Source organism: Rhinolophus sinicus, linkage group LG11 (genome assembly GCF_036562045.2).
Source record: "Rhinolophus sinicus isolate RSC01 linkage group LG11, ASM3656204v1, whole genome shotgun sequence".
Taxonomy (NCBI): domain Eukaryota; kingdom Metazoa; phylum Chordata; class Mammalia; order Chiroptera; family Rhinolophidae; genus Rhinolophus; species Rhinolophus sinicus.
The window spans coordinates 41,376,221-41,390,397 of NC_133760.1; the positions used below are offsets into that span (position 1 = coordinate 41,376,221).

The window sequence follows — 14,177 nt, forward strand, 5'->3', positions numbered from 1 at the left end:
GTCTGCTTTCCTAGGAAGGGTTTCTTCCTTGTATCTTTTTATCCTCTTTAGTGATCGCTATATAAAAACGCACACACAAGCACCTCTGGGATAAGAAGCACACATGTTCCAATACAGTCAATGCCCCAACCTTGGAGTATCAATCATTTGTAGTCAGTTAACCGCCTTGCATTGGTGGCAGTATGACGGGGGAGGTCCCAAGTCTGGGAATCCGATACCTGCAGTGCTACGCCTCACGCTGAGAGCAGACCGCGTGTCTTCTAAAAGGGAGGTGGTCTCTTTTAAACATCCTTGACAGGTACCACTACGAGCTATCACACTCAGCCTTCCAGAACTCTAAAAGCAGTGGGAGAGAATTACATATGTTACGTAACGCAAGCAACTTGGTCTGTAAGCATTCAGGATGTCAGTATGCCCCAATAGAACTGTTCTGATGGAAATGTTTAAGGTTTATAGGTTTTTAGGATCTAGTATTTCTCGTTTCAAAGAGTAATCTATTTTTCCTGATTATTATATAAAACCACATTTAACTGATTTAACGAAATTCAATTCTTTACTTTAAACCCTAAGAGGAGAAAAGCCTCTTTGAAGGAAACCTTTGTTACGACGGCATAAAAGTAGTGGCCTCATCTGTAGTGACACTGAGGATCATGACTTGTGTTATTACGTTCACCCCACCAGTGAAAAGTCAGCTACTTTATAAATACTAAGTATTGCAACTTTAGCTAAAATCTGAGTTTTTCATTAGAGTAAAATCATGTCTGACATTTCATAAAGCTTAAATGCAAACAAAAATGATTAATCATATTCATAAATATGCAAACAAATTCAAACCATGATATTAAAAAGGTATATTACATTTGAGACAAAATGGCAAAACCAGAATTTTTTAATTGCCAAGAATTTTATGTAGCAATTCTGTTTATTCAGTAACATAATAAAATAGGAATATTACATTGGCAGAAATCGGATTAAAGAGCATAAAATATTATTTTAAAACAAGAAAACAATGGGATCACTTTCAAGAGCTTCATAGAAAGTTTTTAATCTTCAATGCTATTTTCATGACTAATAGGATTAACATGTGGCTTTTCTATGATAAAAGACAATCATGGTACCTGAGTATTACATACATTCAATTGCACATGACAGACACTATTGTAAACATGTACTTTCCTACTTACGTAAGCAATTGTTTTCAGCTCATTCAATGCTTTGTCTAAATAGCCTTATAGAAAAAGCAAACAATTATGTATACTTACATAAAGTTTTTAGCAAGTAATTATCCAAATACATATTTGCTCATTAAATTAGAACACTAAGTGCTTAATATGCAGAACTAGTTTGCAATCATGACTCTTGTATATGAACTCCAACACCTCTTATGAGACTTTCAAAAACTTCAAAAATGGCCTTAAAACACCAGCTTGCGGTGCATCACCATTGTATTCAAAAACAGTAACCAAAACAAAGAGTTTAAATTCAAAGACTGAATTCAGAATTTGAATCAACTATTTTTGTACATTATATTAAAAAATTGGTTCTTGGTTCAAAATTTCAAACATAAACAATATTGACAATATGCTCACATGCATAACATCCAGTAGAAAAGGCATTTGAGGGAAATGATTGCTTAACCTAAAGGGTAAATGTCACCGTTGGACTCCTGCCAGGGGGTTAAAGTGTGGGATTGCATTAATTAAGTCGGATTTGGGATTCCCTAGCTTTGGGTGATACTTTGGAACCTTTTGTGCTTTCTCTGCAGATATTTCAGACAAGCTCTAAAATTTGAGAGGACACTTAACAAAATAAAAGTCCCACGTGGATGGCAAAATATATTACTTCTAATATTACACCACTAGGGCAAATCTGATTCATTTATTAGGCAAGAACTACATTCTGAACTATCCAACTCAAATTAAACGAAACTCTGGGGCAAACAATTCATTGTCTTATTAGGCAATCGATGTTAGCCTCTCGCCATAGCCGTTGTCTGTAAAACATCAAGCAAAAAGGTATGATTTCCTCATCAGGTGGTTAAGGAAATCTACAATAGGGATGCATACTAAAGAGATTAGGAGTTTTCAGGAAGTCTCATCTGGTTAATGGAGCTCTCCCTTCCAACCCATCCATAGTCAAGAAACTGAAATTGAAATGGAAAAAAATGAATCTGTGACGTTAAAAGTGTAAAATTATGCCTCGTTTCTCAGGCTCTTCATTCTTATTTCCAGAATAGAAAGGGACCAGAGATAACACACTATTACTTTATTTCCTTAGAGGAAAGTAGATTAAAGAATGTTTGCATTTTTTTAAACTCTACAGTGTTGATTAATGCTTATCAGGAAGTAAGTGAGACTATTGCATTCATTTGGGTATGCAGATTAAACTGGAAAATCCATAAAAACATTTATCATCAGTAAACCAATCAGTTCAGCACAAATGTAACAGGAAAGAAAAAAATATTACTATTACTCGCTCTACACATGTGAATGAAAGCATCTTAATAAAATCTATCGTATTTACTAAAAAGCTTTCCATTTTAAACATCGTCATTACTCAGTCATCATACTTACAATACTATCGATAAGTGACTTTACAATTTCAAGTAAAGGCCACTGCGTTTTCCTTACTGGGAATACACGCTTTCAGTCATCTTTTTTGTCTGAGGTACTCTCATCACGATTTTCAGGACTGACTTTATTACTTGCACTGGAGGGAGATGGCTGGCTTTTTTCTGGTAATGAAAACACATAGCACGTCTGGAGGTCTAAGTATGTCGTAAATATCTTAGCATATTCTGGGTGCTTTAGGGCAAAACTTCTAAATTCCTCTAGAAGAAGAGACAAAACAAAATCCAGTCAATTGAGTTGAATCTTCTTTTGGCAATGAGACAGAGTAACATGTGACTTTAATAACATAATGATTGCAAACGCTATTACTCAACCCTTATAAATTTGTACAATGACTTTGGAAGATAGTTTTTCCATGATCTAGCCAAGTTGAAGATACGCATGTTCTGTGACCCACTAATTCTGTTCCAACGTGTATAACCTGGAGAAATTTGCGCATATTGTATTGTGGGAGACATGGATGAGAACGTTCAGGCCAATATTACTCCTAATAAGTAAAAAATGGCAACAGCTCACATGTGTCAGCGGTAGAAATGGATAAATAAACCGTGGCATATTCATGGCACATAATGCTATACGGCAATAGCTGTGCTGTCACAATGCAGCTGGATCTTAAAGCCATAAGGCTGAATGAAAAAAGCCAGATACGAAAATCGCACCTACTGTATTGAGTGCATGATATTGATTTCAAAACTGTAGGCAAAACTAAAATATAACAAGTAAAGATGCCTCCTTTTGTGGTGAAAGGCTAAGGGGAAGCCGGATAGAGACTCTTTTCTGGGTCAGGTCAGCAGTGCCCCTACTGTAAGGGAGAGGAAGGGGTTAGAGCTGGGAAGGGGCCCCCAGGTGTAACCCAGAGTTCTTGAAAAGCTTGATATCTTGGCCTGAAGCAGTAGTGACATAAGTGTTCACTTTATAAGACTTCATTATGCCCTCTGTTTAGATCTTATTCAGTTTTCTGTATCTTTGTTACTTTTTTGTAATAATAATAAAAAAAAGTTTTAAAAATTCAATTACCCAGGACTTTTCATTACTGGGTTTTAAAACTATTGCAACCCTTAATTCTGGTATAGAAATAGATAGTGTTGAAAAGCCGAGCCCTGACTTACGGTCCATAAAGACCAGCAGAGTGTATAATACATACCAATCATATCACAAGACTTCTGAGTAGCAGACCTCTTTTTATCTCAGGTGTCTTAGGTTTAGGAACTGAGGTAGAGGTACAGAAGGCTTACTAAGTTAACCATCAGAGTTTGAACTGCAAGCCTCCAATGACCCGCAATTGCTGAAACGTGATGCTACCCTCAATTAAAAAACTTCCTCTAGCCCAGGGGTGTCCAAACTGAGGCAACTGCGGTCCGCAATCCATTTTTTATTGGCCCACAGCAAATTCCAAAAATATATTTAGTTTACTTAAATAAACCAGGTGAGGCAATACGTATTTCACCTTGAGTGAGTGGCCCGGTTGTTTGTGTATTTTACCGCATATGGCCCTTGGTAAAAAACGTTGAAAAAAGTTTGGACGCCCCTGCTCTATCCTCTTCTGTTTAGGTAGAGAAAACTTACTGACCTAATAGAGCAAAGGGAGCCTGGTCTTTGAATCAGCTTGCTATTTAGGTCTATAATAAAAGGATTTTAACCGAATATCCTATTTCTATCCATTTATTTTCTTAAAATCGTCTGTTAACCAAGAGTCATTGCGCATCAGACTACCTAAAACTCTTGAAGATAAAAACGGGTCTTAGTGATGGGAAAGTCACCAGACTGAGCCCACATCATTCTTTGCAACTGTAACATTATTTTGCATTACTAGACAACTGCATATTTCCAAATCAGGCAAGTTATGAATTGTTTTCTTAACACCCCAAATAAAGGTTCATCTGCATGAGTCTGTTTCAATGATGGAGAGACACAGAGAACTTAAGTGCCTTCTAGGATAAGTGAGCATGAGAGTTGATCTACTGAAAACAAAAGCTGTAATTTCAAGATCTGTGCTCTGTCCTCTTTGGGGATGTCAGTGGCATTAAAGAGTAATTCATTTCTACAAGAAATGCTATGACGTGGTTATAAGTGGAATTTGGGCATGAATTTGGCTAATGGAAAACCAAGAATGAAAACAATTTAAATGGTCACATTTATGATACACTTCAATACCTCTTTTTTAATAAAGTCATACTTAAATAGCTCAAACATTCCTGCAAAAAAAAAAAAAAGTAGATTTGTATAATATTGGGAACAAGGAGCAATTCTATATATTATGGGGGGAAAAAAGGTTGAACTCCAAAAACAAAGATTTCCCCTAAAAAATTATTAAAATTGACAGGCAAAAATATTATTCCCTACAAATAATTTTTAGCATTATCTTCTATTGACGTAATTATTCCAAATAGCTTTTCAAAGTTTGGTAGTTCAGAGTAATAGAGAATCTTACTTAAGAAAGAAAACTGGTTGGAGAATTAGTACACATGGGGTTATGAGTCGTAAGTGATATCTCAGTATTTAGTTCTCCATTTTCCCTTGCTTCCTTCCCTCCTTCCCTCCTTCCCTTCTTCCTCCCTCCCTCTCTCCCTTCCTCTGTATCTTCCTGTCTTTCTTAAGTGAACTCAATAGAGTAAGTGCTCTAGGCACTTAATTACCTAAAATAGAATAAAGGGCAGCCAAAATGACAGTAATTAAAAACAGAGTAAGAGAAGTACGTGATCTAATTCCCCCATCCCATAAAACTTAATAAGCTCAAACTCTTTGAACACCATAAGGAAAAAGATATTCAAGAGGAAGCCTCTTCCAGCCTAAGGGAGACCATTAGGGAAGATACGCCGACCTCCATCTGTGACCACATCAAAGCTGAGGCAGGGAATCAATCACCTAGGTCTCTCTGCTGCCCTGTGTTTCTCAACAACTGCATTGTGAAATCTGTGGAAACTGAGGCACCATCCTTCAGCCCTATGGGACTTGTTCTGATATGTGGACTTCAGCCACTGCGAGAAAGGTCGGTCACTGATGGATGAGCCTTCCATGTGGCCACAAGGTCTTCCTCCACGATAGGCCCCCTGTCACAGGGGTGCCATCAACATGACACGAGACATTTAACGCAAAAGCTTACTTAAGCTGCTAACAGTCAGCACCAAACGATGGCTTAGCTACCACTATTAGTGTTGGTGTCTCAGCCCAGGTTTCTAGTGCGGTCACAACCCAGGTGGGTTAACTTGCTTCATTTTTGCTTGGCCACGGTGACAGGAGAAAGGAGTGGCAGCAGCTCTGAGAGATCTGAGAGCAGCTAAGGTGTGGAGGTGCACGGTGCAGGCTGCAAAGCCACATGGTCCTGCCTCTGACATTCTCCAGCTGGAAGAGCTTACGTAAGTTACTGAAATTCCTTGCATCTCAGTAAAATAAGGATACTTCAAAGTACCGATCAAATTGGCTTGCTGTAAAGAATAAATGAGTCAAGTCTATGAAATGTTTAGAAGAGCACTTAGCATATGGTAAGCCCTCAATAACTAGCTCCCACCCTTACACCACCACGACTATTATTACTCTCATCATCATGATTACTACTATTTCTATTGTTAATATAATTAGTAGAGGGCAACGACACTCTGTGTGAGGGTCGATCTATAGTCTGATGCCCTCCTTGGAAGCTGAAGGAGGAACCCAAGTGCTCACTCACCAAAGGACACGGAATCCCCATGGGCTATTTCCTTGAAGAGACCGGAAACATCAAGATCAGGTACTCCAAGGGCAGCCTGCAGGATGGTAGAAAACTCTTGCTCGGATATGTAGCCGTCTTCATCGACATCAAAGAGCTGCAGGGAATAGAAAGGAAAATGTAAGAATTAGCTCCCTCAGAGCAATAGTGGTACGGAATAGTCTTAGAAAATAACCTCTCTAATAATTCAGACAGTCACTGTGCCAGGGCTAGGGGTACACACATGAAGAAAGCATGGGCTTTGCTGCCCTTGCAACCCCTCTAGGTTAGTGGTGAAAAGAGACAGGATTAAAGGAGGGGCTACAACAGCCGGGTAAGCACAAAGGGACAAGGGAGTCCTATGGAGGAGAGCAAGATGAGTCCTACCCAAAGGGCATGGAAGGCTGGACAGGGCAGTGGACATCTGAATTGGGTTTTAGAACCTGAAGAGATATTCCTGGAATTTATGAGGACAGGCAGGTGATTGCCAGGGGTTCAAGTCAGGAGCTGAGAGGGACAAGAGGAATCAGAGCATGATGGATACAGAATACCTCCCCTAACCCTGTAGGGCCGTGATGGGAGGGAGTGTGGTGTGATCCTATGTGACTGACTGAGCTCTTTGAGGCAGAGTGGACGATGGACTGGGGGCAGAAGGTTGAGAAGACTAGAGACAGGAAAACCAATTCAGAGTCTGGAGTGGAGAAGCAGGAAGGCCAGGACAGGCCAGAATTTATAAAGAAGCAAAGACAGGACTTGTATATCAAGTAGAGGTCGGTGCTGATAGAGTGGAAGGATTTTTACGTCAAGCAGCAGACCAGGATAACTGATGGATAATTAATATCCCATATTCAAAATCCTCTCCCAGTATCAAAACATTTTAATGACATAAGCACTCGTTCTGTGCAGGCACTGATCAAAAGTATTCAAATCACTTTACATGTTCTAACTCATTTCACCCTTACGTTAGTTTTATGTAAGGTAGGTGCTATCATCAGTCCCACCTTACAGGTGAGAAAGTTGAGGCACCAGGAAGTCAGGTAACTTTCCCACAGTCACACAACTGGTAAGAGCTGGGATCCAAATCCAGGCAGATAATATCTAGAGTTTCTGCTGCTAAGGTATCTACTTCTGACCAAATATATGATCAAAAACAGAAGAAAAAACACCCAGACATTAGATAAGGTGTGGTAATCACGAAATGAACAACAAGCAACTATTGAGTAGTGTTACAATTGTCCATTAGGGTGGGAGAAGAAACATATAATTTGAAGTTGTGATTTGCTGCCCCCGGCTAAGAAAGCCCTGACTTCTAATCCATTTTTTTCCACTCACCTCCTGAATAGTGGCTAAGATAGTTGGAAAGTGAAAAGTGAATTAGCATTTGTTTTCTCAAACTTTGGCCTCAGGACTCTTTATGGACCTGGGGCTTCAAATGCTAACTGCCAAGATTCAGTCCCATGGCCCCCGCCCACACACAGACACACAAGTTCTAAGCTCTTTTCAAGGTCTTCCAGTCCTAAACCATTCTCACCAACTCATCTACCAAAGCACATTTGGTGCTTTGGCGGCTCTCACTTCTGTATGAGTTCCCTGCACACGTCCACACTGGGGACTTTGACTTCCTGGTCACATTGCTCCCTTCACAAAACCCCTCAATTTCCCTCAGTGACTCATCACTCCCAGTAGTCGCCCTGCTACAAAGTTCCCAGGTCTAAGATGGATCTCAGGCTCTGGGCTCTGGTAGAAAGTTGAACACCCCAGTTTCTGTTGAGGGAGTGAACTGCCCCGGTTGCACAGAATACTTGGGACACTCAAAACACCCTGTCTCCCCCAGCAAACACACGGCCCAAGACCATCTGGACCCTCCTGGCACAGGAGTGATGCACAGAGTTGGACTTTGCTCATTCTTGTTACGTGACCAAGGAAGAGTGTAGAGACGTCCCTGGAGCTGCCTGGTCTGTCTTCTCTTGAGTGCACTCCCCATCCTTACAGCTGATTCCTCAGCCAGAGTCCATGCCTCTCGTTACAATCTCTAAAGGTCACTGTGATGATGAAATGAGATCAAAGCTGGGAAGTGAACTGCGAAGAGCTACCCAGATAAAAGGACGTGAGTGCATCCTACATATAAAGTATGCCGAAATAGTTTCAAGCACATTAAACACAGCCGAGAAGGTTACAAAACACCCAATATAAAGCATGACCCTCGTCTTACTGAAAAAAGAGCTAATTATAGTTTCAGGTCCTCCTTTCCTCTCCCCCAACCCCCAAACCAAGGTCTGGGCTAGATAAAATCCCAAGACTTCTCTAAAAACAGTAATTACTGTGATTAAACTTTCTATCAGGTCTTTCATTGGTAAACCAAAAGTGAAGGTTTGCCCAACTAAACTTATAATTATACACACAATCCCAAAACAGAAATATCTGGATCGGATAAGTTAGCTGCGTTTATAATTTTAGGTCTGGGGATGAACAAGTCTGCAAAAGCCAAAGTTTTAAACTTGGAGAAGTCCTGGCCCTGGCCGTCTGACCATCTGCGATGCATCAGCCTGTAGCTTCTTTACAGGCCTTGCAGTTCACTCGGCTTAAACCAACCTGACATAAAAAGTAAACATGGGGACTGCTGTGGGAATGACAGAGCACACGGACATTCCTATGTCTATCCCTGATGGCCTCCAAGACGTGAGAAAGGGCTCTGGGAGGAACAGAGTCACTCTAGATAATAGAAGGGGAAAAAAAAACTTATTGGGGTCACAACGGGATAGTCTTCTCAGAGAAAATCAGGAAGAAATGAGAGTGGGCAACAGGAATACAGACGGTCCTCCAGCTGTCCTGGTGTCAGAAGCCAGGGGACCGCCGTGTGGCCGAATGGTAAGACCAGCACCCACGGCTCGGTGAGACAAGCAGGGAGACTGAGTTTTCATTTCACTGTAGAACAGACCACACAAGATTAGGACGCCGAAGGGGGCATCCCATTTAAATACTAGCTACACGAAGCACCTCTCATCTCAGAAGAGCCCAAACACACGCTGGGAACTGGGAATGTATTCTTCCTTCTTTTGGGCTCAGGTAAGTGATAAACGAGGTTGGAGTCCGCATAATTCAAATCTCCAACAAGTTGTGCTGGGGACCGAGGCCATGGACTTTATCTACCTGTCGCCTAATACTGCTGTGAGGATACATGTGCTACTACTGGAAAACACGCAGCGTGGAAACTTGGGGCATTTGTGATGGAGTTCATCCGACACCTCCACAACAAAATGAAACTCCTTTAGGAAAATACCACTACAATATCTCGGACATACAAAGTGAGAGAATCAGGACAGATCAGAACTTTCCACGTGATGAATCAGGATTGGTGACAGGTGTTTGTTTATAAACCTCACTTTGGGGCTTCAACATAGGGAGGCTGAAAAGAGATAATTTTTTAAGCTAATTTGCTCAATCACCTGCTCTTCGATCTTGGCGCTGCTACCTGGGCTGCTTCCAAAGACATTGTTTTGCTTAAACTGATGCTTGTGTTTTCTTTCTTCGGAGTAGAAATTGTCTTAATCCCATTACCCTTGTGTACCCGTCATGGCAGATCTACAAACTCATGTAATAGATTGACTGATTTCTCAAATAACACGGTTAGAGTCAACACTTGTTGGGGAGGCGGACCAAGATGCTTTCAGTGGGGCTGACAGTACCTTAAATGCCACCTGGATGATGTCCTCTGTGTTGGCAGGGTTGCACAAGACAGCCAGGCCAATCACATACTCTCGGAAGTCAATGCTGCCATCATGGTTCTGTGAAAGGACAGGAGACATCAGTGAGCAGCGCCACCAGCTGAACTGCTGTCAATCACACCCGGGGGCGGGGGCGGGATTCAGGTATGCCACGCAGCTCGGCATCATCGTGAGCCGAGCCTGTTGGCTATGGGACAGCAGGCAGGTGGCTCACTCATTTCCAGTTCAGAAGGAAGAAAACGATATTTCTGTTTAGCAATCAATGTAAACATTGCTTCACTGAGGCTCCATGAGAGGGGCTCTATGGCACGCAGTGGGTCCTTGAGCTCAGGCCTCATGGGGAGCCCCTCTGGGGGGCAGGATCTAGGACTTCCATCACCTCAGGAGGTATTTCGTGACGACACTGTAAGAGAAGGGGTGGATAATTCTAACCCCGGCGGGCTGAATGCCGAGTTTTCCCTACACATTAACCACTCACCTAACAGGCACACTGAGAGGGTGAAATGGGGAGAAAGATTAAGAAAAGGAGGAAGAAAGCAAGAGAGAGGCCAGGCAGAGAGGGAGGGAGGACGGAAGCAAGAGTAAGACAGAGAGAACTGAAAGGGAGGAAAGGAGGGGAAGAGGACAAAGGAGAAAGGAGACGGGGCGTGGAAGAGAAAAGTGGAGGAGAGAGAGGAGGAGGAGGAGGGAGGAAGAGAAATGTAACAGCACTTTGACTACAGTCCCAGGTGTCAGCATCAGTTTGGCACAAAAATCTTCAAGTGATGAATTTCCAGATAAACTAGGAACTAGTAGCAACAAAGCCGGCGCAGCACTTGCTAGATTAACAAATGTTTGGCATCCATAGGAGCGTAATCTTTTACTCTGAGGAAGTGTCTACATTTCAACCATCAAGAGTTCCTTCAGGGCAAGGATTGCTTTCTTGCTGTGGCTGTTTTCCCACTGACTTGCACACATAGGTAAGTGCTAAAGACGCTTTTTCTTATTTATCCTTAGCTACTGCTTTGGGTTCACTTAAAACACGAATGCAAGCATGCTTCACTGGGGTTTTGTGGGTGAGCCCGGGGAAACAGGCGGCTGTGAAGTTGCTGAAATGCTGTGCATTTTTTTGTGTGTAGTACATTTTTCTAGGGAAAAATTTTGCAGCTTTCATCAGTGTCTCAAAGCAACCAAGACTCAAAAGGTCACACATCACTTTCACCATAGTACTTTATCTTCCTGCAGGGTGGGAACTAAAAAGATCAATAATTGAATTTCCTTTCCCATCGGAGCAGGCAGACACGAGAGAGGTTTCAAGATTTCCCTAAAGTAACAGGGTTTATTGCTAAGGCAAAACTCAGGTCATCTGACTTCCATTTTTGTCTGGTTACCTATAAGAGAGCTGTTTTCTTCCTTTTCCTGGATCCACTTTTTTGAGGTACCGTTGACATTCAACAAAAAGCAGCTATCTTTCAGCGTAGAGTTTGACGTGTTTTGACAAATGTATACACCACAATCAATATCTACATTTTCATCATCCCAGAAGTTTCGGAGAAGGTAGTGTTTTAAGGGACATAATTTCCTTGGGCCACCACCATTTAATTTTCTTAAGCACTAAGGAGGGCTGTTGTCCATTCGTCTTAGAGGTGGGACAGCTCACTGAACTGTGAATATATCGCTCAATTTAGGTAAATTTCTTGGGCAATCGGCTTCCTCCATGAAGCAACATGGAAATCTTGACTAGAAGTTCTGAAGACCAGATACAAGAAAGATCTATGGGCACTGAAAACACACTCAGATTGAATTTATGTTGTATGTTTACTGTGACGCATCCAATTTTTATCTATGCTACCAAACTCTATGTATGACACAGGTGGAGCATTGTAAGTCATTTTTTCAGATGGAGAAATAGAAATGTAAGGGACCCTTAATATTACCACTATTCAAAATACAAGGTAATTTATGGACCCCTGATTTTCATTAACAGTCTTATGTACGAGTGTTCTTGACTGACAAAAGAACGCTAAAGCAGACCCTTGATAACCAATCACATGAGAAATTATATGTAGTTTTCATCCTAGTGATGTGAAGGGGAAAACACCAGCATGGAAATTATTCTGAAAGATTTTATGGCTGGATTAATAAAATAATATATTGTTAAGGTTCCAAATTGAGAATAAAACTTAGAACTGAAAAAAAAAAAAAGTCTTAGAAATCATCTATTCAACTTCTTCATTTTTACAAATAAAAAAACAGACAGATGTTTTACTTGTGATCCTACAACTCAGTATTATCGTAACTACAATTGAAATTTGGATAATCTGACTCTCAGTCATTCAAATTAAGGCAAGTAGGTTGATAAAATATATTATTCAAAAACAGAGAAGAAAAAAGAAGACAGCAAAATACACTCCTTTAAGTTTTCAATTGCAAATAGTTTCCATGATAAAAATTATTCCTCAAATGCGTTGTTCTTTCCTTTAAAAACCTATCCAAATTCTCAGAAAGAATTATGAATTTTTTTTAAAAAAATCTATACTTGAAGATAATTCAGGGCCATGTTTCAAAGGAGGAGACCAGCTTTCTGGACGGGGGCCTGATCCCTCCCTAATCTGGAGGCCAGGACAGCCCAGAGTTAGAACCAAGGAGTTACATTAAGTCACTGCAAAAAACAAACAAACAAACAAAAAAAAACAGGAGTGACTAAGCCTCACCGAAACTCTAGACAGTGGGCCCCATCCCTACCGTGCGGTCAGCAGGATGAGAAAAGCATGGAAGTTGAGGGCTGGGCTCACAACACCCCAGTGCCTTTCCATCCCCACGGTCACCCTACACTGGCTTCTAAGACCAGTGGGAAGGTCCAGGCCACTTGGTCCATTTAAAATTCCAGAAGGAATAAATGGTGAGTTTCATGTGTCTGATTCCCAGCTGTCAGTTCCCTAAGGTTTCTCACCGTTGGATTTATTCAACATTTTTATTCCTACAGCATCAGATGCTTTTACTACTTTTTATGTCTGCCGACATTTAAGGATATGGTTCTGAACACATATTGAGGTGGCAGACTCCCAAGGACAGGGACTGTTTTCTCTTGGTTGTGTTATAATCGCTATGACACCATCCCTACAAATTAGCTAGTCAACGCCTTCAAAATAATTTGAAAATGCTTACATAAAACAGAAACTACTACCGTGTTTCTCCGAAAATAAGACCTAGCCAGACCATCAGCTCTAATGCGTTTTTTGGAGCAAAAATTAATATAAGACCGGTCTTATACTATATTATGTTAGATAAGACCCAGTCTTATATTATAGTAGAATAAGACCGGGTCTTATATTAATTTTTGCTCCAAAAGATGCATTAGAGCTGATGGTCTGGCTAGGTCTTATTTTCAGAGAAACATGGTATGCAGCAGCCAATGGGAAAACGTCCTGAGTCTTTGAAGATATTCTACAAACCCAAGGGATAGTACTATTCAAATTCATTAAATTCTTAGGTAGTCTTCCATGTAGAAATGGCAAAATTTTAAAAAAACGTATCACGGAAATACTCCCCCTTACATTGAAAACGCACCTTTAAAACATCAACTATTGGATGACAATGAAGAAACTCAATTACTTGTTCTGCACAATGCCAAAGATTTGGTTATTTGGAAAAATCCAGTTTAGACTAAATTTTCTAGCATTCACTCCAATGATTGAGGTTTTTTTAGTACAAATTTTATGCAAACTTTGTTCGTATAAAATTTGTTTGTATAAACATACAAACTTTTGTGTTCCCCGAAGAGAACAGAAGAAAAATATAGGTACCTTCAGGGTGTTTTGACTGTGCATGGAAAAGAATCATAAAAGCAGGTGATTCCTTAACTTTGAGGAGCGAGGGAAAATTACTCCATACCACCCTCAGCATGAGATAATTGTCTTAACTATTATAAAACATTTAAAACGAAGTGAGGGGGGGGGAAAGTGTGGCTACACTGCCCTTTCCACAACCATCGTGTGGAAAGCTGAAATTATAACTTAATATTCTGAGACCTTAAAAGGCACGCTGGCAGCTTTCCCCTTCCCAGGCAATGTTCCTACACCTGAGCCTAACATATTAGTAAGCTTATCCTCAAATGGGGAGCCGGACATTAATGTGCAGTTGCTGGCAGCGGCTCAT

The 14,177-nt window shown here is 40.8% G+C and overlaps 1 protein-coding gene across 1 annotated transcript in view; it reads right to left on the minus strand.

Moving 5' to 3' along the window:
• Nucleotides 1-1,019: 1,019 nt before the first annotated feature.
• Nucleotides 1,020-14,177, minus strand: part of LPCAT2 (lysophosphatidylcholine acyltransferase 2) — a 54,653-nt gene continuing 41,495 nt past the window's right edge. The window contains exons 12-14 of the mRNA XM_019749780.2: nucleotides 10,002-10,100; nucleotides 6,298-6,433; nucleotides 1,020-2,830 (exon numbers count right to left, since the gene is read on the minus strand). Coding sequence (XP_019605339.2) covers nucleotides 2,646-2,830; nucleotides 6,298-6,433; nucleotides 10,002-10,100 — 420 coding nt within the window. The 3' untranslated portion in view covers nucleotides 1,020-2,645. The remainder of the gene's footprint in view (nucleotides 2,831-6,297; nucleotides 6,434-10,001; nucleotides 10,101-14,177) is intronic.